A 26639-nucleotide genomic window follows, 5' to 3' on the forward strand; every position below is an offset into this window, starting at 1 on the left:
GTGTGTGCGTGTAGGTGCGCTAGTGTGTGTGTAGGTGCGGCGGCGACGGGGGGGGGGGTGTGTGCCTATGTATGCGTGTGGCTGTGTATGCGTGTGGCTGTGATGTGCGCATGCGTGAGTGTGGGTGCACGTGCACGCAGTGTAATCCAGCCGAAGAGAAGCGCGTGGCAGTTTCTTGTCCTTCATTCCCCCGAGTCAGCTAGCTATAAGTCTCCACCTGGACGCATCCTTCGGATGCGAATTCCAGGCTCGACCTAAAAAGGAGGTGCGATAGTGTCTGTAGGAGGCAGTTGATGTTGTTGGATAATGTATCCACAGTGCAATGCCATGTGCTTTGTTACCATCCGTTTAGAACAGTGAGGCATGTTGGTGTTCTAAGGATTCAGTTACATGCGGTGGGCTAGTCTCCCAAAGTGGCAGTGGAATGTGCTCTTTTAGAATACCTCTAATATAATTCAGTGGGTCCCTGTCTCTAACATGCAGTTTGATAGATACTTTTACCAATATGCAGTGCATTGTGGTGCCATTATCCATATGGTTTAGAGCATATGGTTGCACCCACACAACCAGGAGTAGTGTCTTTGGTTAGTGTCCCTAAAATGGATTGAGGCATTATAGGTTAATTTAAACAGCTACTGTCACCGCTGCGAATGATAGCTCCAACACAATAACCATTGCACATCTATAAGTGTGACAACTCAGACTATTATAGACCATGCATAGCTATTAGAATGGCGTGGGTGGCAGGTATTATTCTTTTTAATGTATATTGGATTATTTAACACTGTTGTTGTGCTCCTCTCAAAGTTAGACAAACACCGCTACCATGTGGCAGATTGTCATTAGAGCTGGTGTCGAGAATTGGGTGCCGACACCAAGCACAGGAAACCACCGGTTCAAACTAAACACTGAATAGTGTGTGTTTAGTGCCTGAAAAGTCCTTGTAATATGGAGAATTGTTGTCCATAGAATTCATTGCTGTGAGTTAGTGTCTCAACATGCAGGTAGATGCATCGTGTCAGTGTCCCTAGGGTGAAGTACAGTATGACTTGTTTGCATCCCTATATTACAATACGAGAGCTAATGCACAGTGTATGAAGTGAAGTGTGCTTGGTTAGACACCCAATGAGGAAGTGCACTGGGTTAGTGTTCCTAAAAAAGGGCATTTTGGTGGGTTTGTAGCTTCCACAATGCAAAACCGTCAGATTGGTAAGTGTCCGTACAATGCAGTGCAGTGTGCTGATCTAATGGCAATAGAATGAAAAACAATGGCGTGTAAGCATCTCTGCTGTACAGTGTGGTCTGTTATTGGACCTTGGAAGCAATCTATTGGGTGAGTGTCTCCATAATGAAGTTCACTATAGGGTTTTAGTGACCCTAAGTGGTAACAACATATAACACATTGCAGTGTGCTGGACATTGCTCTAGAATGAAGGGCAGTGTGGTGGCATCTTGTCCCTAAGATGGACAGCAGTGTCATGGGATAGTGTCGTCAGGGTGCTGTACAGTGTGATAGGTTCGTGTCCATAGAATGCAATATAGTTAAGTCGCATGCAGTCTCTAGTGTGCAGTATAGCCAATGGAATTGTGTCAGAGTATCCTTAGGGAATGGTGCTACATTGCTGAGTTTCTGAAAAAGCAAAGATGTTTATCTCCGCAAAAGCAGCCATTAGAATCAATTAATATCAGTATCTTTGGGACATAAGAGCCACATGCTACTTCAAGATCTGAGAATTCTTTTTCTGATTTTTCAATTTTTTAATTATTATTTCCTCATTTCTCCCTCCACCTATCTTTACAATACACGAGGCAACAAAATCTCATTTACGATATTTTCAGATCTGGGGCACTTTACTACTGAAATATTTTTTTTCGGATGTGTTCAATAATGGCCAAGAAATAAAAGAGGACAAATGCTACCTGGAAAATTCACCTCCCGCCTGTAGCCTGACATATAGATCAGGATAGTGGAAAACACCAACTAAGAATAAGAATTCCTGAAAATATACGGATGTAAATGGGGCTCATTTATAGTAAAGGTCACAAACGGTTGCAACTTCTCCCCATCTCTGATACTTTCCTGATACATGCACGGCCTTTGCAAACTTTTGTTTATGGACTCCTGGTTATCTTCTGCCAGTGCCTAATTTGTAGCAGTGGTTGTAGGCGGAGGGCTCTGCCACTGTTTTAAGGAGAAGGAACTTACGTTTCATCATCAGACCTTGAGCCCACGCAAGAGGGAGAAAAGAAAAAAAGGGAGAAAGAAGAAGGAGTAAGATCAGAAAACAATGACAAAGGCAGAAAGCTGGGATAAAAAGAAATTTAAAGAAGGACATAAAGAGACATGAAGTGCCGGGGTGGCCAAAAGGGGCATGAAGTGCATTGAAAAGTAGGCAGCGCCAGCGGAAGGTTCTTAAGAAAAGCGTTGGGCTTGTATTTGTTCTGCAAATTAAGCACCAGATCTAGGGTATACATTACACAGGGCTCTCTAAGTGACATTTACTTAAGCAGTATTCACCTCTTGGAACAGGATGTCAGAATGTTTCCTCTATCTGCCACTCTTTCAGCACATACACTGCAGCCAGTCTCACCATGAGTGAACTCCACATAGTGGTGGCAGGCCTCACCATCTTCATCTGATGTTGCCTTTTGCAGTGGGCAGCATCAAAATACCCGGCTCAGTCATAACGATGAAGAGTGGCCTATTGCTGAGGAATTCGCTCCACATCGCACTAGGTGCCATGCCACCCCAGGGTAGATTGCAGGAGACAGAAAGATAGTGTAAAGAACCAGCACTGTCAACCACAGACCCCCTTACCCTGAACCTAATGTTTTTTTTGTGACAGTCAGCAGAACACATATTGTTTTTCCTATGGTGTGAGTGTGAGTTCATACATGTGCGTGTGTTTGTAAGTGTGAGTGCATGCATGTGTGTGGGTGTGTACACGTGTGTGTGTGAGTGAGTATGTCTGTGTGTGCGTTCGTGTATACATACCACATACTTTTTTTTTCATTGTACAAGTTGCTATGCAAGTTGTGAACACTGTAGCAGTTCACATTATCCTTGCGATTAAAAAAGTTAAACTATCATTTAACCGCTCGGGCAGTTAAACTATCATTGAATGGCTTCTTATGATATTTACAGATAACCACAACTACAGGTAGGAATAACGTAGCAGCATAATGATATGTCTGAAAAATATGACATCCATAACCTGCTCTTTGAAAGTCTTCACATTGAATTCATAATGACAAAGAGAAGTGAAGAATGTCACCCATCAAACGGCAAAGCAGAAAACAAGTCACCACCTCTAGGAAGCTGTCATGATGCACTTTTGAAATGTCCAAGCAGAATTATGAAGAGGGTACAATAGTCCAGTTCACTTAATGGAATAAATGCAATAAGAAAGGGAATCCATCCCTTCTCCAGTGTGCCCATGGTAAAAATAAAAGCAAGCGTTCATTAAAAATTAACTGATCCTCAAGACAAACAAAAAATGCTAAATTCTACATGCCTAGGAAAAAAACAATCTCTAACATGAAACTTAAAACCCTCCTTATTATAAAAATGTGATCCAGGTAAGGGAATCAATTTATTCTAGAAGTTCTTTAAATAAGGATCCCGATCATCAAAAATTCTTGGGGCTGATATTAATGTACGGGTTTTCACTGAACAAAGGTCAGCCTGAGAGACACTCTTCTTATTCGGGTCAAGCAGCCAAGAGCTAGGCATGCGCTAAATGCACAGGCTCCTGTCTGCCTGAGCTGAACTTTGCCAGGCTGAGGTCTTCACAGTTTTGAGTCCTGAAGTGCCCACGGCTAATTGTCAATCAGTGACACAACTCGTCACGGAGTGTGGTGGGGTCAGCAGTCCCACTGACCCCATTCATCTCTGTGACAAGTCAGGGACTGTTTCCGTGAAACTATGGTTGATATTTGTGGCCCAAATGGCAATGTTTTCTCAACTCATTGCCACTTAGATATGCAAAGGGTTTTGTGACTAAGTCCCAAGGTAAGGGTCCCTACTTTCTATGAGGATCAGATCGATTTGAAAGACTGATACATGTATGACATATAATATGTACGCCAATTTTGAAAGTTCTATAATACTATAACTATATGGCAATAATTTACTATTGAAGGCAGAAATACCTCTGCCAATATTTCAGTTCAGGGAACATAATATCTATTTGCTTTAGAGCACTGATTCAGAAACCGCTTGAAATGAACATTGGAAATAGTATACTTCTCTGTCTTACCAAAAATCCCTTTAATCTGTATCTGTAAATATCATCAATTGAGTAGTCTAAAAATGGTACTTTACAATGAACTCTTTAAAAAATCTTGTAAGTTCTCCAGAAGTTTTGTGATGCATGGACTTCTATAATTCTGGAAATACAAGAGTATTCCTTCTACTTTTGATGATGATGCACCAAACTTTACATATACTTAGGGCCTTATATAGAGCCTGGAGGATAGGACAGTATGTCATAAAAGTGTCAGATAACCTGTCCGCTGTATTACAAGTGTGTTAAAGCCCTAGTGATTGTAGTACAGCAGATAGGATATCCACCATGTTTGTGACAGAATATCCCATCCTCAAAGCTCTAAATAAAGCACTTAGTATCTCAATAAATCTTGCTCTTTCCAAGGAGTCCCAATGATGGCACTACTCTCTCTGTTGATGTGCTCTTCAAATGTTATATTATATTGATTATCAATTGGAAAACGTTCCCCAAAGTTGAACTCTTCTCCACTATGAACATTACTATGGGTGTCCTGGTAAGTCTCCCAGTAACTCTACTCGTACTGGAGTGGAGTTACCAGGGGAATGCTGGAGTCTCTTAAAAGTGAGGGATTACCAAGTGAATTGTTAATTTGGGGTTCCAATTCCCCCAGTAATTCCTTGTTTTTTCCTGGTGTTTACCTGAATCTTTGGGTCAATCACCACAAATCCATGAGTCCCCTGGATCTCATTATTCAAATGGGGATGGTAACTGCTATTTCCTACTTCCACTAATGGTTCTACTTCTTTTTTTAGTTTGATTTGGATCCTAAAACTTGAATGCTAATAATTTGACTTGTTGGTCTTGTGCCGTTTTCTTTTCGCATTTTTAGAAAATGTTTTGTGTTGGTATTACGCAAGGATATATGTATGAAACTTCATAACTATATTACATATATACCATGACTGCCATTAGATATTTACAATGCCCCATATTCCACAATTATGTCCCCTCTTCTACTGCAAACAAAGATTTACCAGAGCACAAAGCAGGTCAACAGCTTCTAAGATAAGTTCTTGATGGCCAATGCGGGTGACTCCCAGCTCTTCCAGTTCTTGGTGAGTGATACGCAATAGTTGGTCTCCACCGATCTTCTCTCTCTCAAAGTTCTTGATATACTGCTGTAGGCAATCATCAAGTCCTAGAGAAAAAAGTGCTGTTCAGTGATCACAACTTATCCAACGGTACCACTCTTACGTAAAACAAGCATTTAAAAACAAGCAAAGCAAAATGCTGAACCAATAATTTCTGCTTTGATTCCACAGGGTTAGATGCATTGTGAAACAACACTTGGCTATATCTAGCAGCTGTATACTACAAGTCACAAAAACACTGTAAAATGCTGGGACCCAGAACATGACTCGCTGTGAGTAGTGACAACAGCAAGCACCTTTGTTCTGAACAAGGTTACTGTCCTTGCAGCTACTATTTGTATGCGTCTCTTTTCCGCACAGCTTGTAGAATGTTTTGTGGCTCAGAAAACCCTGGTGCACAGTGTTCACTGAAGCTCTTTATGACCTCTTGCATGGTAATAATCCTCTTTCGGCCTAAGTGCACAGGCGCACAGTTTAGAGAGAACATAGATAAAGACTACTAACAACTGCACAGCCACCAATGATTCATCCCCTCAGGCAAAAATTTAGTAATGTACAATATATTTTCTTATGTGTCGAAATAGTAAGTTGATTTTTTTTTTCAAACTGTTGATCCTGATTAGTGTATTAAATGGGCTGTTGAAAGTGGGCAGCCTATCAGCAGAGACATTTTAAAGCTTAGGCAAAGTGGGCTCTGGCCAGTGCTTCAACCTTTCAGGGGGCCACCTGATAGAGCCAGAGCAACAAGTAGGCCCTCATTATATGGAGGAAAGAACATTATCCTGGATCTGAAGGCAAGTAATTCTGATATTTATGGCTGCAATGGCCTAGATGGGTTACCCATGATGGCAAAGTGGGCTCAGCATAGGTAAATGAATGAATGACGCTTGAGCATATGAAGCGCACTGACTGTTACCTGAAGGTGTCCTGTGTCTGTAACTCAGAATCAAGCAGCTTACTGATTAAATAAATTGGTTTTAAGGGCTTTGCGAAAAGAGAGATGGTCAGTGATGGAGCTCCACAGTAGTGATGTGTGTTGGCCCGAACTTCCTTGTTGTCTGCTATTGTTATGACGTAACTGATAGGCAGACAAGCAGTATAGTGATACAGGACAAAAACATAAGAAGGGAAACATCCATTACGACGCAACTATTACAACGCAAGTCATTACAACGACTTGCGCTGGAGGGCGCTCTATGATAGGGAATAGTTTAATTACTATCTAACACCTTCCTTACTATCCACGGGGACTGGAGTTGGAATAGTAAATTAAACTATTCACTATCCAGCACCCCCCAACGCAAGTCGTTGTAACGACTTGCGTTGTAAAAGTTGCGTCGTAATGGCATGCGTTGTAAAAGCATGCGTTGTAATGTCATACATCCCTATAAGAATGAGTAGACTTCTCGGGGAGGAAAAAGCTACAGCAAACTATCAGGCAATTCTTCGGAAACTATCAAAAAGGAAGTGACAGAATTAATAGAAGATGGAGCTGGACTTTGCAGGCTGGATTTCCAAACAGAGGAGTGAATCTTTAATCGATGAACAACCATGCTCTCCCTAATTTTACTGCCTTTTGTAAATTCATACGAATAAGACTGCCTCCAGGCAGAACAATCGTCTTTGGTGTAGGCTCGATATTAGATTCTTTAACTCAATTTGTTAATTTGTTTCTCCAAACATTAATGAGAAAAGGCTGGTCTCTTTCAAAGACCCTAAGGAGACTAAATCTTATTACAGATCTCACATTCGATCTGTCTAAACAAATTCTGGTGTTCAGGGCAATTGAATCACTGTATATCAGTATCCCTCATTTAGGAACATTGAGAACGATTGAAAAACATTTGCAAGAGTAAAAAAGGACATACCATATTCAGTCCCATTCATTGTGGAACCTGCATATTCATTTTTTTTTGTCATTTTAAAACAAAGATTGCTTTATTTAACATGGTGGTCTTCAGTTTTTTGTGAACCGACTTATTAGTACATTGGTTGTTTCGCTAAATACAAATGCATTTGGTAAAACTTTTAGACGATTTTTACTAAATGCATTTTTAGTGCATGAGGCCCCATGTGTCTAAAAAATACGGAATGCAATCTGGTGTTCCTGTAAAATGCTCTAAATTCTTTAGGCCAAGTTTACTTACTATAAAACTGAAAGAAAGAGCTCCAGTAGATCAAAGTTTTCCATACGTATATCACTATATCGCAGTTACTACATGGGGATTCACTACACCAGGAGGACCGTTAATTCTCATCTTTTTGTCCTTATGTTCGCATTCCCTTAATACACCAGCAACACCCTCCTTTTGATATGTACCCAAAGGATCCTGCGGCAGCCCTTCTGAGTCTCATTGCCACCAGAGAAAGCATTTGCAAGACAAAAATAGGGGTTTGCCCAACTTCTGCACGCTTGCTATTAGTTTTCTCTGCACCCCAATGGAGACCGACGGTTAGGCGTAAGGACTTGACCCGCTTCCATTTGCTTGTGTGTATCAGTTGTGAAGGAATTCAGACTGGTAACGATACCACATACATCTTATGGTGGTATTTGGTGTAACGCCAGAGACGGGTTCAAGTCGTTTTTTGCCATGTAAGCGTTAGTACTCTTTGACAGGAACACCATACTGTCCCTTTAAAGGTTCCTCTGCTTGCAATGTCCTGAGGAAGCCTAAATAAATGTTTCCTCAAGGGTGTCATTACTAAGGACTGCATCTCACATGGACTGCGTACATCATAGAGTAGCTGCACCCATACCATTTTAATTAGTTGTGTGGAAGAGGAAGGTTGCTTATTGTGACTAAGAAAATTCAATGCATATGTATGTTCTTATATTCTATCTGTACAGTTGTGTCTTTCAAGGGTTATGTATATCTATATTTTGTCAGGTTTTAATGTATTTTGTGAATATCCATGGTGACTAAACAATCCATTTGATGAGTCATGTCCAGTGTTGTATGTTTGTTCCTAGAAGGTTGGGGACCAGCTCAGTGAAATGACAAATAAAGAATGTTGTGTAAAGAAAAACACTAGCCCAGTGATCAATTAATCAAACATATATTGATTAGTTCCCACTAGAGACCAATTTTTCATTGTTTTACCAGAGAGAGCATGGGCATGCCTCTTGACTCCCTATCTAAAAGATGATAAAGGTTCATAAGATGGTACAGCCTGATCCATTTCTCAGATCTATTTCTGAATGGAAAGGTATGTGGCTTTTGTCATGTGCAAAGGATTTGGATAGAGATGTGGCAATTACATCAATGCCTCTTTTCGCTTCAAACTCTAGTGTATTAAGGAATGTTATTACATGCAATCATAGAAGGTGTACCTAATCCAAAGGGCACAGAGCGATGTACAAAGCAAACGAGAAATATTAACAGCAGAAGCATGATTACTGGGAAATGTTTACATCACACAGCCTGAGGCAATTACAATTGATGTAACTGAGGTGAGAGAGGGGAAATGACTTGTCCGGTCGAAGAAGGATGAGGATGTAATGAAAAACCATAAGTACATAAGGTCAGTAAGTCTTTATTACATGAAGTCGGTGCACCTGAGCATGTTGGGCACACATGAGCCTGGAGGGCTTTGGCAGGAGTTAAGTAACAGGAAGTAACTTTCAGGACGTGAGATCTGAAGGCCTGTTTCCTTGTGAGTTCCTTTGTAGCCATTAGAATTTCAAGCCTGGGTAGTATAGGACTGCGAGCTGTGCTGTGCTGGTGCCTGGTGTTCATTTTTTAAGTCTAGGTAGGAAGGTTTGTTTGAATGGGGGCCCTTCCTCAGCACTAGGACGTCTTTATCAACCAACACCAAAATTGAAAGAGGAAATGAATAGGAACAGAAATGGGAAGGGGAACAGAAAGCGAAATAGGGGAAGAACGAGCAAAGAAAGAGCAGGAGAAAAGTTGTGGTGTGTGCACCCTTCAGTGTTCAGTAGTCATATTTCACTTTCCTGGATTGTTTTTTTTTTTAATCAAATAGTCAGTCAGTCAGTCAAAAGTTTACTTTATTTGGTTAGTCATAACCATAAAGCATGCATATACAAAAAAGAATTCCATATAAAATAGCAGCAAGTTAAAAATTCATTTAGTTAAAATGTATTTTCTCGTTCATTAATTACACACTTTGTCTCAGGCCTTATCTGTGGTCTATTTCTACTTTTTGAAGCTGAGACTCTACAAAATTCATAAATTTTACCCCGCGGCATGATAGGATGTTTGAGCCTCCTCCCATCCAGCTGATCACAGCTTGCCTGCAGGTACGAATCTGTAGCATGTTAAAAATAGGTTTCAATAAAATGTTCCTCTTTTCTTTTAAGGGCACACATGTACACAGGAGATGGCACAGAGTCTCACTGTGATAATCGCATAGTCTACATCTTGGTCCCTGATGTGTGTCCTTCCATGATGGAATCAAGTCTTTAGAGAAATGGTCACCCATTCTGAGGGCCATAAATTTTCTTTTTAAGGATAGCCTGAAGTGCGCCACGAGGTAGGGTTGAGGTTTTAAACATTTATACGAGTTTAAAATGGTTCATGCATGTCGCCGTTTGGCCAGAGTCTTTTTATCTTCAACCAGAGATAAGGCTTTTGCATTTAGCTTGCAAATCTTTTTAAAGGCAGCTTCTTCTGGTGGATTCTTCCAGATCTCCTCCATTTTGAGGGTTTCCAAAGATGCTCGCAGATCATTGCCCCATGAGTTAGATTCCTGTTGGTCGTATTGTTTTTTAATTTCTTGCCAACATAAATTGTTTAAGGATCCTGTTTCCGCCTTTCTCAGTTTCCAGCACCATTTCGCTAGGGCAGCTTTCCTTTGGTATATTTGATTTTGTAAACCAAATTCCAGCCTAATTTGGGCCGGGGCCGATCCTTTATGTAGGTGAAACACGGATTTGTATATTTTTGTCTGGAGGGTATTTAAAATGGCTGCTTCTTTCCCATGCCATATTTCCAGTCCGTATGAGAGAGAGGGTAGAACTTGGGCTGCCATTACTTTTAGCAGATGGTCGTGTGATGGACATTGCAGTTTCTTTTGGAGAACTTTGTACGCAAAGCTCAGTGATTGTGCTTTTGCAGCGATTGTTCTTTTTTGAGTTGAAAGGGACATATTTTTGCTTATTGAGACCCCTAGGTATTTGTAAGCCGTTACTTCCTCAATCTGTCTGCCATTTGTGAACCACTTAAAATATCTTTTACTGGTGCCCGCCAATCTCACCACTTTTGTTTTTTTGATGTTTAGTTCCAGGCCTTCTCTCTCAAAATAATCTGTTAATTCAGCTATTGTTCTTTGTAGGCCTATTGGTGTTTGACTTAAGATTGCAATATCATCCGCATATTGGAGGAATTGAATGCGTTCATTTGCCAGTTTAGGCGGGTGTCCGTTCACGTTCTTGAGTTGGTCTTTCAAATCGGCCAGATATATGTTAAAAAGGGTTGGTGAAAGCACGCAGCCCTGTTTGAGGCCGTTAGTTATTTTTTGTTCTGCGGATACTCTTCTTCCGTCTCCCAGTTTTACTTTTGCCCATGTTCCGCTATATAGTGCCATTAATGTTTCCATTAATGTTTTTGGAAGACCCCACTGGTCCAGTTTTTTCCATAGGCGTCTTCTGGGCACTCGGTCGAAGGCGGATTTCAGGTCTATGTAGCAAGCTATTAATCCGGTCTTCCTTTTCACTGCACCTTCGATTAGTAATGACAGAGCAGACAGATTGGTTAAACAGCCCATGCCTTCTCTGAAACCGGTTTGGAATTTGGGTATTATTTTATTGTCCTTTACCCATTTTCGTAGAAGAGACAATATACAAGATGAAAAAAGCTTTGCCTCCACGTCGATTAAAGCCATTAATCTATAGTTCCCGGGTTCCATTCTGCATCCACTTTTGTATATTGGATGGAAGATTTTTCCTTGCCAGGAAAGTGGGATCTTTTTTTCTTTATGAATGTAATTAAATAATGGTGTTAGGTATATTGCCCAGAAGTCGGCGTCGTATTTGAATAAAGCGTTTGGCATTCCATTCGGCCCTGCTGCTCCTTCCGCTTTCATTTTCTTTATTAGGTCAGTTAGCTGTTTGGTAGTTGTCAGCGGCATTTGTTCATCTTTGTCTGTGTCGTCCTGCCGGTCATTTTTTCTTTGTCCAAGAACTGATTCTTTCTGTTCTATACCGTTTTTTGGGTTTTTGAATGCTTCTCTGTTGATTGGGTAACTCTGGATGTTATACAGATTATCAATATAAGTGGCCCATGTTGTTTCACTTATTCCTATATTGAGTTGACCACCTGCTCCTCTCGAAAGTTTATTTATTACATTCCAGAATTCTCCACTATTTTGTAATTTACTAGTCCTTAACAGCTCTTCCCAGATTTCCTCTGTGTGGGATTTTTTGGCTTTTCTACACTCCTCTTTGTATTCTTTCCTCATTTTTTGTATATCGTTGTTGTCTACTTTTTTTCCTAACCTTTTTTCTGCGGCCTTTTTTCTTATTTTTTTCGCAATTTCCCTTTTCCTGTCTCTTAGGTTAGTCTTATACCATGGCTCAGTATTTGCGTTGTGGCCATGGGTTACTGATGTGTTTATCGCAAATTTTCCCAGCACAAATTTGTGCAAATTCTCCCATTTAGTTATGGGTGATTGAATTTCAAAAGCCGTCATAGATTTTCCGTATTCTAATACTGCGTTCATTATCTCCTTTTTTACTGGGCCCTTGCTTTTAATTTTCTTCAGTTTGTATATTTCCGGAAATGTTGTCAGATATTCTAATTGTGTTTTCTCCTCGATGTTTTTCCTCATTATTGTCTCTTGTGGGGAGTGATCACTCTCTGGTCGGATTTGTATTCCAAAGTGCACTATGTTCTTTCTTAGTTCCTTGCTTATTAGGGTGAAATCAATTATGGAGTTCCTTTTACCGCTGGTGAAAGTGGTCTTGGCGGGTATGTCTCCCTCCGTGTTTCCATTTAGAATTGTTAAACCTAGGGGTTCCAGATCGCTCCAGATTTTCTGAACTTTGTCCTTGGTCCGGTTGGTTTTTATTAGGTTACAGTTGAAGTCCCCAGAGATAAATATCTCATGGGATTGGTAAGTTCTGTGTAAAGTTTTTATCAAATTTATTACAGTTTGAGCTTTTTTCCCTTTTGTGGTCTTGTCTGGGTGGATATATAGATTTATAATTAGTAAGTTCCATCCGTGTCTTTTTTTGCTTGCTTTGGACTCTACTTTGATCACTTGTAACCAGTTCTCCCCTGATTCAAGCAGTTCGGTTTTCCAGTCTAAATTATTCGTGATAAAAATGGACAGACCACCCCTTGGGTGTCCATATTTTGCAAATTTTTCTGCCATTGTGTGATGTTCCTCATATCCCAATATTTGTCTCGGGGTTACATTCCATGATTCTTGGAGTAGTATTATTTCAAATTTGCTCAGGTATTCTATTGTCTCTTGGTCTTGGGATATTTCTTTAAAGCCGTGTACATTCCATGAGCAAATCTTTATTTTTGTTTCTGGTTTTAAGATTAGATTGATGTTTTGTCTTTGGGTTCTTTCAGCTGCTTTGCCTACATCAGGATCGATGGGTGTTTAGTGCCTGTGCCAACCATGACCAGTCTTTATTTTCCTTCAAACCCTGGTATTGCTGCTTTGTTTTAGAGCTACTCAGATCTTGTTCGGAAATTGATTTGCTTCTTGCTCCCATCAAGATTGTTTGGGTTGTTTCCTTTAATTTGTTGGGTTGAGAGATCTTGTTCTTTAATAAGGGGAATGGATATTTTGTTGGGTTGTGACGCTCTAAAGTTATTCCCCATTCTGAAAAGTGTGTCCTAGTTGAGAAAATAAGCTCTGCTATTTCTTTAGAAGCCCAGGTGGTACTGCTTATTTCTGAATTCATATTTTTGTTTCCTTGAATGAATTCTACAGCCTTTAGGTCGCTTGTTGTGATTCCTCTTAGTATTGGTATCTCTTCGATTAGTCGCAGGATATTTCCCCTGTTCAGCGTATCTGAATTCCCTTTTGTTTGAAATTCCGGCTTAAATAGTAATTTACATTCTGTTACCATGCTTGCTGTTTCGAGATATCGCGTTTGATAGACTCTCCTTTTTCCCTCTGCTAGATCAAGCCGAATGTGAGGTATGTTATCAGTCTGGTAGACCGTAGTTATCGAATCTGGTCGAGTGTAGTCTACCGTGGATGCTTCTTTTAGGGGGTGCATTTCTCCTTGACTTATTTGTATATTACTTGCGTTTTGTCTTGACTTATCGTTTGACTCAGTTTCGTGACGGTCTCTGCAAAATCTTCCTTTATTTCCTGCTGTGATTATCAGACCAATATTTGGTTCCCTCACTTGGTCTGCCTGAATTTTGTGGCTTTGATCTTTTACCATTCTTTTCTTGATAGAAGGTAGATTTCCTCCGGTCTGCCCATTTAATCCTATACGAGTCAAAGTTTCACATTCCCTCTGTGACTTGTTTTCCTGTGTTTTTTGTTGTTCTGTGATCTCTCTTTGATTTGATTTTAGTATTTCACTTTTATCAGTGACTTTATTTGTGCTTGACTTTTCCTCGTCTTCTGACTTTCCTTGTTTACTTGCTATTATTTTGATCCGATCTGGAGATTGTGTTTGGTCTTCTGCTTCGTCTGTGGTATTTCCTTTGTTGATTCCTTTGTTTCTGTCTTCTTTGATAGAAATGTCTATAATTTGATTAATTGGGGCCACTTTTGTCTTTTGTTCGAAGATGGCAAAAAGTTGTTTTGCCTGCTTATTTTTTATGGCATTTTTTCTCGCCTTCCTTGCCCGTTTCCGCTGTCTTTTGGTTAGGGGTTCTGACATACCCGATGAACCCATTGTTTTGTTTTCTTCCAGACATCGCTTTAATGGATTATTATCATCTGAGTCATTTAAAGTTTTTTCCACTTCTAATTTGGGAGTAGTTCTATTTTGATTTCCGATTTTATTGGTCTCTGTATCGGGATTATCACCTTTATTGGTTTTCCCGCAAGTTACTGCTAATATTTCTTTCAAGATGTCTGGTAGTGAAACTAATTTATCTATTATGTCCTTGCAGACGCAGTTTTGTTCTGTTAGTTTCTCTTTCCGTTGTTTTTCTTCTTCCTTTTCTTTTGTGAGGTATAACGCAATTTTTTCCAGTTTTAAATTTATTCCCGATATATGTGATGCTATTAGGTTCATCAGATCTACCTGCACATCGAGTTTGTTCGATTGGAAGTTCAGCCCATTTATTGCTTGTTGTAAGCTTTTTAGGAGCACGTCCCCCCAGAGTGTAGATTTTTCTTTGGTTTGTAGCGGCTGTGCCCATGTTGACCTATTTGGACTCTCTGAGGAAGAGATCGTTATAGGGTGTTCTTCTTTTGTTACATTCTTTACTGTGTAAGAGGCCTGGCTCTTGTTGGCCGGTTGTCTAATTGGGCTTGATGTTAGGATTATTGGTGAGGATGTTGACTTCCTTTTTTCTCCATTTGCCTTCCTTTTACCAATGTTTTCGAGTTCTTCCAGTTTTCTCAAGTTTTCGAGACTCAGTTGCATTGGGTCGGCCTCCTTATGTGTGTTTTCTTCGAGCATTCTCCGTAGTTCTGATTCTTCGAAGATCGAGAATGATTTGGACCACTCTGTCTTTTGTGCGCTTTTCTGCAGATTTATTTGAGATCCTAAATTGCTCTGGTTAATGTTTACTGGGCTATTTTCGTTGATCTCACCTGTAGTTAAGTTTGGGGTTAGCTTTATTTGGTTGCAAGTTGCATGAACTTGTGCCGTGGTTTTGATCAGCCAGTTTTTTATTGTTGATTTTTCTTTGAGATTCGGACTCATGCTTATTTCCGAGTCATTTCTCATCTTGCGTTTTTTACGTGATGAGGTCAAACAGGTTAGTTTTTTTGGACTGTTTTGCGGTTTTGCACCCTGACTATTGCTTGGAGTTGCCACCCCTTGTTCTTTTGTGAACTGAAAATTGAACTTCAATTTATCTCCCCCAAACTTGAAAGGCTCTGTCATGGGGGTATGTGCCTGATCAGATTGTTCGCTCCCGGTTGGCTCTTCTAAGTTGCTTTTATTCCCTTGTTCTTTTTTCCCCTTTACTGCCAACCTTCTTTTTACTTTCTGCATTCGAGGCTGTCGAATTTTTCCTGACCTCATCTTCCAGCTGCAATTTTCCGGAATGTTTTCCCTTCTAGCTCATATACTGTTTTTCTTTGGCCAAAACTCCCTAAGCCCGTCTGCCGCTACAGCGACAGCTGCCGTCAAGGGAGTGCGCTTGTCGATTAGGTCAGGAATTCGTCGCTCGCCTTCTGAGCCTTTGCCTCTGCCTGTTAAGCTGGCTCTGGCTTGCCTCAGCTCTCCAAGTTTCTTAGGGTTTCTCAAGGTTTCTCCAGATTTCTCCTGGTAGGTACTCTACTATCTCAAGACCCCTCGTGTCTCCTCCAACTCCTTCAGCCCCTTGGCTCCTTTGCTCCTTTGCTCCTTGATGCTCACAAAGCCCAACCCGCAGCCCTAGATTATCATTTGCTGCTCCACCTTCTCTCCTTGAGCTTCGGGCTTCAAACACGTTGACTATTTCTTTTTTGCAAAGTTCCTTTAGAAATCTCCTCACGGTGCCCCCGGCTTAGTGCTTCTCCTGTGCCCTAAACGCCCTAAGCCACTTGGGGAACACTTTTATATAGGCTTTTATATAAGTTCTGTTCTGCTTATGCTGGACGTTCGTCTTCTTATTGAGGTGTCTTGAGCTGCATTGCTGTTTAGCTTGTTATTTGCTTTTTATTCCCCCAAATCGTGTCTCCAGCTCCTTCAAAACCCCCCTATGCCCCTCTTGTTCTCAGGTGGTAAAAAAGGTAAAGGAGGTTAAAAGGGTAAGGTGGGCTCCCAGTGTCCAATGCCCTTGGTATCAGAACATGCTCTTAGTTTTTCTTACGTCCACTCCCACCCCCTTGCACCCCCTTGCAGCCCAAGTACCGCGCTGCTGCACTTGCTACACTTGCTGGGCCAGCTCACAGATCTCTTCAGCCGGCGGCTCTCGGATCTCTTCAGCCGACGGCTTATACAAATCACAGGCTTCCCCCTTTGCTTTGCCTTTGGCTCCGGTGTCTGTGTGTTGCGGCGCTGTGATCCCCCACTGCGGTCCCCCACTGCTCCGCGGTACTCCGCGATATACTTCTGGCGGCTGCTGCCTGGCTGCTGCTTCCTGGCTCTGCCTCGCACTGTGACTGCGGCTCACCTTTAGGTTTGATGGCGGCTTGGTGGCGGCTTGGGAACGGCTTTCAGACGGCTTTCAGCGGCTTTCAGACTCGGCTTCAGCTCCCGGTGAGAAACGCCGCCGCCGCCTCTGCAGCTCCACGCCGCACCTCTACTCCTCGGCTTGGGAACGGCTTTCAGACGGCTTTAACGGCTTTCAGACTCGGCTTCAGCTCCTGGTGAAAAACGCCGCCGCTGCAGTTCCACGCCACACCTCTGCTCCTCCGTGAAACTCTCTCTCTTTTAATCAAATAGCTTCATTGTTGCATTATTTGCAGATATGCAGCAAAATAAAACATGTTTTCTAACTTTTTTTGCATCAAAAGCATTGCAATTATCATAAAATAATTATGAAAGCATGCAGGTCATGGTAACCTTTTATATTCTTTTGGTAGACGTTGAAAGTAATTGTGGCCTGCAGCATTTCAGAGAAAATATTAGTTCTGCAACAAATTCTGACCATTCAGAGAAAGCAAGGAAATACAAGATTAGAAATGTATGCTTGGGTGCTGAGGCAAACAATGTGTGATGCGTTCAAAGTAGTTTCTTTCTGCCAGCACAGAAAGCAATCTATCACTGTCAAGGCTTGACGTTTTTCTGATCAAAAACGGTTTCCTTAGAGCTGTATCCCTCATTTATAAATAACTTGGTCATTCACTAGGGTGTGTGACTGATGCTAAGATCTGTGAGCAGCCTCCAAATCACAGGCTTAAGTTATAAGATGACAGAGGACTTGACATGTAAAAAAGCATATATTATTACCAAACTCAGTGGCAACTTTTATTCACTTTACTAAGATACAGCTTGCCCATGCAAATAACAGATGTTATTCTAATATACTCTTACTGAATCAGTAAGCCCTTCCTAGAATTGTAGTATGTGGCCTGAAAGTTCCTAATATTAGTTATCATTACCCAATTTAGTGGTACTTATTTCATCCACTTGAGAAAGGTGAAATGCCTGGTGATATAGCACCATATGCAAATATGTGATATGCAAGTTAATAATAGTTTTCATTTGGATCCAACTCAATTGGTACACGTTCGATAAACTTTGTCAGCAAAAAAGGATGAGACATTGCTGGATGAGCTGGGTCTGGTGGCGTAGTGGACTAATGCATCCACTGCAGGAATCTGTGTTTGATCATATGGTCACGGGATTTAATCTTGATGGGTCCACTCAGCCTTTCATCCTTCTGAGGTCAATAAAATGAGTACCATTGAGTTGAGTAACAATAAACATCTGTTATTTCAGTATGCGCCAAGATACCCCAACTGGGGAAACGCGTGCTTTACAAATCCACGTTATATTATTTATGCTGGCTGTCATCCTGTAACATTCAGGTAAATAGTGATTATTGACAAACTTGTTGTTATGTTTATATGAACTTCAGGAGGCTGGATGTAAATGAGGTCGATTAAAAAAAGCATTTATGGGTATGACATGTAGAACTACAGGAGAAAACGTTTATGTACTTTTACCTGCCTTTAAGAATCGTCTGCAAAAAATCCAATTCCCTATTAGCAGACGTGCAAGAGGGTGCAGTTTTATATTTGCACTAACTGTACATGAATATTCCCTGAATATTCCTATTTTATTGCTATTTAATGTGTTTTGCGGCTAATTTGCAAAGGCATGTGAGAGAACACAAAAAGGTAATTCAGGGATACTACTAAACAAACTCCAGAATGCTTTTGTGAATGGGTTTAAATTCAGCCGCGGCCCGTGGAGGGAGTTGCGGTGGGGCAGACAGGCGGGGCGGGGGAGGGGCAGGGTGGAGAGTGATAAACACCGGAATATGGATGATTGCAGGTAAGTAAACAATTAAATTAATAAAACGAATTTTGTAGCGTGCCCTGCATCGCAAAATGCCTCCACGGGCCGTGGCTGTTTACATTTCAAGCCAGGAATGTTATGTGTTTGTCAGGTTACATGGAGACCTCATCCGCAGTATTCTGAATAAACCTCCCAGGTTTGTCTGTAAATCATCTAGATAACGGTCGTAAATTTCATTCGTTTCAACTTAAAAAAATATAAACTATATAGATTGCCTTGGATGAGGAAAGGTAATAAATCACATGGACACAGTGTTTATAAACTGCATTCTAAACTTTTCAAAAACTTTACAAAACTGCTAAATAACTTTGACCTGAAGATATTTGCAGCAGGATCTCAACTCATTGAGCCATTAGGCAGTCTTCATCTCCTACTCCTTTTTCATACTCCATTGAGTTGATTTATTATGTAGTGCAAAGTCCTTGCCTAGAGGCATCTTGGTGCTGAAGAAACATTAATAACTCATCAGAAGAGGACTGGGAATTGAAGATCTCAGTGAGGTCCAGAGGAGTCAATCTCAGAAGCATTAAGAAAATAGAATATTCTTAAGTGTTTTCCTAAAAGCTAAAGTATTGTCAAGATCATGAATTTGAATTGAAAGAACATTGTGCATCTTAGAACCCAAGAAACAAAGTGATCTGCCTCCTGGAAGAAATTGTTTATTATCAAGAACTTGTGGAGGAAGCGAGCCATAGCGCAAAGATCTGAAGGCGTATAGAGTGAACACCGCTCACACAGACATGATTGTTCAGTTTCAAGATATATTTTGAGGATTACGCCATAAAACTGATCTTTAGCTGCATCGAAGCCAATGCAAGGCACGCCATGCTGCAGCATCAAGGTCAAATTGTTTCAACTGTGCGACTTTGCCAGCTTCAGTGCATTGAATTAAGTACAGCACCTGGAAGCACTTAATAGGTGCTATTGCAAAAGCCATTACAAGACAACACACACACAGGCATCTTCCTGGGACGACGTTCTTTTAGTAGGAGAAGCAGAATATTTGCTACAAGGTGTGAAGCATGAAAACAGGAGGAGGAGACCTAGTGGATTTGGGCTATTAGGACGATTGGAGCATTGCCTTCATTACTTGGAATGGAGGATTATGCAGCACTGGGATTCAAAGACAGGCATGTGAATGGCATTTCCGAAGGACAAGCAGCAAAAATTCAGTTTTGTTAGCTCCTAATCTCGGAAAGTTGAGACACCACCATTATTTAATGCTTATCAAAGATTTTCCATGAATGGAGTAGAAGCTTGATGCAGGGTGGTCCATACACACACAATACATTGCATGTCATCTGCATAGGACACCACATGATCTTATGATACTGGGCAAAGGGTGGAACATTGCAGGCAAATAGAAACTTGTAACATAAAGGATATGAGATGGTTAATATTAGTACAAAAAAATTCCACCCAAGATGGATTTGGGGTTTCTATCTAAAAGGACAGCTCAACGAAGCTTATAATCTGTCTGCCCACAATTGACGCACTATGTGTTTATAAGAAAATTGTAAATATAATAGAACAATATCATATTATTCAGGATATGGTAACACTGTGTTCCAGTCAAAATTCATTTATTGTGAACATTTTTGGCAATGCTGGAGAGGGGAGGGTTATTTCAGTGCTTGCACCAGTTTAATATTGCAAATAAATAACTACACCCTATCTTGAAAAACATGTAATCACTTTGGTAACTTGGGGTTTGATGTAGAATGTGTCTGTGACATGTTTCAGAAGAACAATGTGGTGGGAGAATGTTCTCAAGGTTATGTAGAGTTTTGATTTGTAACTGGAGCCTGACTAGAAGAGGATGGCTGGGATTGTTCTCCTGGAGACTGTAATATAATAAACCTTCATTCAACACTTTATATTCCTGGTGACTCATCTATCATTAGATAAATTTACTTTTAACACTGGCACGAGAGGCAGATTTACAAGTCCCTCGTGCCACCGGTGCGGTGACGCACCGGTGGCACATTTTACCGCTCCATATTTACAAGGACAGGAAAAGCCACCCTGCATGACTTTTCCTCTCCTTTTATATGGCCCCTTTGCATGCAGCACTTTGCGTGAAAGGGGTGCTCCATGGGTGCTGATGTGGGTGTTCCTGCGCAATAACCCTGGAACCAGACACTTTTCCAGATTTATGAAGAATTGTAAATCTTGAAATGCGTGTAAATGCTACACCTCCCCAGGGGAGGCGTAGAGAGGTACAACCAGGAGAAATGTATTAATTTCTTCTCTTTTTTTTCCTGTTTCTATGTGTGCTGCATTCTGCTGCACACATAGAACAAGGAAATAATCTCTAATTATTGTTTATGTTCAGGAAGGTGTCCCTGCCTGCACATAAAGAATCATTGAAACAATTACGTTTTTCAACTTCTATGTGTGCTAATGCAGCACACATAGAAGTTGAACTACGGCATTTCAGATTGTTTTTATGCAGGAAGGGAACCCTTCCTGAACAAAAACAATCTCCCACGATGCAGGCATGATGCAAAGGTGCCTGCAGCGGCGCATGGCAGAAGTTTGTGCACAAGCACAGGGGGAAGCACAGAGATGCTACATATTGTTGTAAATATTTTGAATCCCTGTGCTCTGAAAGTGACTCGGTGCGGCGCAGCCAAATGGCTTGCGGCACGCACTGAGCCACTTTCTTGTAAATCTGCCCTACAGAATTTATCAGAAAGTGCAACAGAAGGAGAGCTAGAGAAATCATCTCAGCATCGCGTGTACATTTTTTAGGAAGACCAGGCACTCGGAGAAGGTCAGAAATCACGGTATGCTGTGTGATGAGACTGCGTTGACTGAGAGTGCCAGTGAACAATTGCTGTAAGATAAATCGTCCCAACCTTGTATGCCAACTGCCACTGCGGGGTCACGTGCTCTGCCGCCCGTGCCATCTCGGGCTGTGATTGTGTATTGAGCTGTGCAGCCATTTGAATCTCTTTCCACCCATCGCTCACATGGAAACTGCATACAACATATCCGGTGCAAGGGTGCTGAAATGCGCTGAACAAGAAGTACCATCTCTAGAGAGACACACAGTGTGTGCATGTGTGCAAAAAGCAAACAAACAGCCACGGTCGGTAGGGGAGTACCTGCCGCGGCGGTGACGTGGGGAGGGGGAGGGGCAGGGTGGGGGTTAGTAATGTATGGATAATGGAGGTTTGCAGGTAAGTAAACATATAAATAAATCAAACGAATTTCGTTGCGTGCACTGCATCCCCAAATGCAATGCAGTGTGTCATATTCCAGTAGAACAATGTGGTGGGGGAATGTTCTCAAGGATATGCTATTGTTTGATTTGTAACCGAAGACTGGCTAGTAGAGGATGACTGGGGTGGTTCTCCTGGAGCGTGTAATCTAATAAACCTTATTTCAACAATTTATATTCCGGTTGACTCATCTATAATTGCTGAAATGCACTTTTAACAACCACACAATTGAGTCAGTCAGTGTGCAGCACATGCGCCAACCCTTGTACATGCATACCCTCAAAGGGGGATACTTTAGTGTTCTTGTAATTCTCTAAATTTACTTACCAGGTGTATGGAGGCTTAGAAATGGAGTTAGTGAATGAATGGCTATGGAATGGAAAATCCATGCAGATAGGTGCCTGGTGTTTAGTATGTGCTGTACCTAAATAATCTATGAATATTTTCTTTACAAGCAAATGATTTGTCCAATTTAGTGAGTCTTGTAGTAGCCCCCACAAATGATCAGGTACTCACAAAATCCAACTGTGAGACAAAAAATACAAATGGCATCCTGGGCACCAAATGTAAAGTTTGTTTGTTTACAACCACCATGGATGTAACATGAGGTGATTATGTGTTGTAACACGTCACCCTTAGCTACTCCAAAGAGAGCAAATTGTTTTCACAGAACAACATAGGGTGACCAACCGTCCGTACATACCACGGACCGCCCGTTATTTGGGCCTCTTGTCCATTTTCCGTGAGGAATTCTTTCACGGACGCCTTTTGTCCAGAATTTCGGCCATCAGAGCGAACTGTCACTCTACAAGCAGCTTGAGAGTTCTTTAACTCTCACAGCAGGGACCAGCTCGTGCACCTGCTGTAATCTTAAGGGTCTGCAGCAGCCGCACCCGGGGGTCCCCTCACAGCAGGGTCAGAATGGTACCAATCACCATGAAGATTTTTTTTAAAAAGTCTCAGTCTCGCTTAACTATATGTTCTGTAGGTAGTGCAGTGCCACATTTCAGATAATGTGGTAGACAGTGCATTTTACAGCAAACTGGAACCACAGAAATGGGGAAAATTGTATATAATTTTTAAAGGGAACTTTACATGAATATTCTTGTTTTTCTACCGACGATTTTGGGACATGAGCGGCAAATCGCTCATTTTAAAACACGTTCGGCCTATATCATTGGTGAATGCAAAGGAGAGGCAGACAATTTGATATCAGGCAGGAGGGATGGGCGTTCTCCTCCAATACATGTTTAGTAAACATGGTGATAAAGAGTGCATTTGAAAGGACGCCCAACTGCTAATCAGTTGCCTAAACTTGATAGGATTGAACAAGACATTTTTACAGAGGGTTGGGGAGGGCTAGGGGTTCACTTCCTGCTAGAAATAAGGTAAATGTGTAATGAATAGTCAATTTTATTGGATGAATTTTTGTCCTGAATTTTGACATTCTGTCCTGAATTTTTGTCCTGAATTTTGGCCCTATGTCCTGAATTTGTACACTGACCATCCTGAATTTGCATCCATGGCCGTTGGTCACCCTAGTCACCGCAGAGCATGAAAGCAGAGTATCAGACAGATTACGTCATAGGTGAAGATGAGTGTGAGGTAATAGGGCCTCTGTATATATACATGTATGCCTTCATGTATGTATGAATTATTTTTATAGGTAATGAATCACTATTTTTAGGTCATAATGATCTAGTGAATATTGACTAGAAAATGATGTTTTTGTATTCACTCCATTTAGTCATGGACTCTGGAAAATAATAAATAACATGACAGACGTGTTTATAAGCACCATTTTAAACTTTGCAAAACGTTTTAAAACAGCTAATAGCTTTAACCTATAGATTGCAGGAGCTCAACTCATTCAGCTATTTAGCTGTCTTCATCTTCCGGCTCCTTTTTCATACTTGATTGATTTGATTTAATATGTAGCACAATGTTCTTGTCAAGAGTCATACCATTTTAGAACATTTTCAAAATCACCATCCTCGGTTGAGAAAGTTTGGATTTTGTCATCGATAAATCACCATGTTGCCCCAGAATAGCATCAGGGACGCCAGATTCCTGTTAGACTCAAAGAACGCATGCCCTTGCACACTGAATAGGGCACCAGGGATGCCAGCCCCATACTGGCATTGAGACATGCCTGCTCCATCTGAAATCACATAAGGCAGCCGTTTAGACCTCAGGGACAAGAAGAGAAAGATTGGAGGAATCAGCAACAAGAGTCTCCAGAAAAGGCCCTTCTTCCCTTTTGAAAAACAAAAATATTTCCATGCAAAAGATTCAATTAGAGCAATGTAAACACTTCAATGTCATGTTTTCACCACGTTTTGAAAGTCAGCTCTCCTGAGCAGTTAAGAAAAGAGATGCATCTCCAGCCCTTGTGTGTGATAGTTGTCATCACCACAGTGCTTCTGCTTGGTGGACATTAATTTCTCATTTGCAAGCACTCTAGTTTGCTTGCCACCTCTCCCTGGACCTGCCTTGATTGTGGTTGGGCAAATTGCTGGCCTGCGTTATTGAGCAATTCACTAACCCAGGTGTAGTACCAAACTGTGTAATCTACAGACTTTTCTATTGTTATTTTTCTAAATTACGGCAATTTGCATTTGTAAATTGGATTAAGTAAAATATGTACAGAAAAGAAGTTTAACTTGACTTGTGTTTTGAGGTGGCTCGAGTCTCCTTATTTAAAAAAAAAAAGGGCGGATCGTTTATACTCGAAGGCTCCATAATGTTTTTACAAGATGCCACAATACAGAGGCTAGATTTGAGACTCAGATTGCCTCTTTGCATGATATTTTTTCCTGTAGAAATGCCTTATTTGAAGTTTAAATATTTCACGTTATTCACATTCTTAGTTTTAAATTTATAATTTAATTCTGATTGTTGTTGGGAAACAGGGAAACAATATTAACTGCAGCAAATTTTAAACCGAATTAAGCTTTAGTTATTACCATTTTATTGCGATACAAAGAGCATGTGTTGTCACATCACTGATGAACGTAAACAGAAGCTCGCATAGTGCTTGGTTTGTTCTTTCTACAGTCTCACATTGTTAGCAATTCATATTTCCAAGTACTGCATAATTTATGCAGCTGAATAATATATGCATTTGGCTCCACTTTTTGTGCAATAATGGGCGATTTTTTAAATACAAATATATATTCTTTATGCCTAGAATAAAATGGAGGAAAGAATATTGTAGCTGTGTACAGAGGATTTATTGGAGGCACGACCTGTATATTTCATAAGATTTTTCTCAGTTGCAGTGCTAGTAATGCTCTTCAGGCCCATTGCTATAGAAGTGCTTTTGTATTGAGCATGAAAAAGTTGCATGTAGATATGCAAAAGGAATTTTACCAGCAACATGTCACATGTCACTACTAAAGTTACTTTTAGGAAGCTAAGATGATTGGGCCTCAGAAACCTCCACTCCAAAGTCATCATTTGCAATCTTCTCCAGTGGCCTTCCTAGAGTGGGGCCCGATGGGGCATGTGCCCCGGTTCTATGTGTTCTGGCCTCTCCTTGTGCCCCGGAAATGCAGCTCTTAGATGTGCCAAGTGGTGGCTCAGAAAAAACAGGCACTGCACCTTACTGCACACATTCATTTGTCCAACTACATTTCACTAAAGGCAGTGTTGTTTGCTTAACCACATCGACGCTGATGACGAGCTCAGCTCGTCATGAGTTACACCTCTCGTACGCTCATGATGAGCTGAGCTCGTCATGAACCGCGGGTTTTTAAAAACTTCAGCGCACAGCGGGAAAATGTGCCGCAGCGATGCGGTTAAAATGTTTAAACCTGACTTGGCATGTATGTGCGTATATGCGGTGTTTTAAATGGAAATCTAGAAGTGTAGACACTCAGGGGCTTATTTACAAGCCTCTTGCGCCACTTTTGCGTCAATTTTAACATGGGAAAAGTGACTTACGGGTGGCGCAAGGGGCTGGTAAATAAGCCTCTCAGTACTTAGAGTACTTCTTTGCTCCTGACAGGTGCCAGTACACATATATAGATACATTGAAACAATGTGGCGCTATGCCTGCGTGCTCCAAATCGTCGGTGGTGCCAGTGAGTAGCACTCGCCAAGAGCTACAAAATACGAAAACAGGACCTCCCACATTGAAAGAAAGTCTCGGCACTCCGAGGTAGTTGGTCGCAAATGTAATCCATTAAAGCGGAGGCAATTGCCTTTGTTGTGACAAGTTATCCTCAACAAAGTCAACAACAAAGACGTGGCAAACACTGAAAAGAATTGATGTTTTCCTCCGCGTTAATGGATTAAATTTGAGTGCCTTGGAGTGCCGTGACTTTCCTTCCTTGTGGAGCGTCGTGTTTTCATATTAGAATCATATACACACGTTAATACAAAGTCAGATTTAAACATTGTAAGGGTGTGTGTATGTGCGTGTCTGTCCTAGAGGACTCCACCAGTCTTGTCTGTGGCCCTAAGTATGCCCTCCTAAAATTCCCTTCAAGAGTAGGATGACCAGAATTTTAAAGCAAAAAACCGGGACATTTCACAAAAATAGAAGAAGGACTATCATTTTACGTCAAGCGAGCGCACAGAATGACAGCGCTTCTCAGCAGAGAACTACAAAACATACAGTAAGAACATACATAAGATGCTATTTTTAAACCCAGTTGCTTGCCTGTGAATTAAATTGCTTTCTTGAAACAACTGCTAACTATCCCTGCTTTGTAAAACATAAAAAACACCTCCACCGTTTTTAGTCGACCTCTCCAAAAACCGCGACTTGAGCTAAATTTCTCAAAATCTGCCCGGACAGCTGGTGAAAAACGGGGACTGTTCTGGCAAATCCGGGACGCCTGGTCACCCTATTCAAGAGACGCCCCATATCTTCTCAGGGGTACTGCATAGAACATGTTTTACTAATATCAAGATTGAGGGAAGAGGATTCTGGGTCCATTCAGTTCCCCTGGACAGATAT

At 41.1% G+C, this 26639-nt stretch overlaps 1 protein-coding gene across 2 annotated transcripts in view; it reads right to left on the reverse strand.

Annotated features, from left to right (window-relative positions):
• CNKSR2 (connector enhancer of kinase suppressor of Ras 2) overlaps positions 1-26639 on the reverse strand; it is a 1535139-nt gene that overhangs the window by 1291075 nt on the left and 217425 nt on the right. For both annotated transcript variants that reach the window (XM_078656116.1, XM_078656115.1), the window contains exon 2: positions 5264-5427. In XM_078656116.1, the coding sequence (XP_078512242.1) occupies positions 5264-5427 (164 nt within the window). The remainder of the gene's footprint in view (positions 1-5263; positions 5428-26639) is intronic.

Source organism: Lissotriton helveticus, chromosome 8 (assembly GCF_964261635.1).
Source record: "Lissotriton helveticus chromosome 8, aLisHel1.1, whole genome shotgun sequence".
Classification (NCBI taxonomy): Eukaryota; Metazoa; Chordata; class Amphibia; order Caudata; family Salamandridae; genus Lissotriton; species Lissotriton helveticus.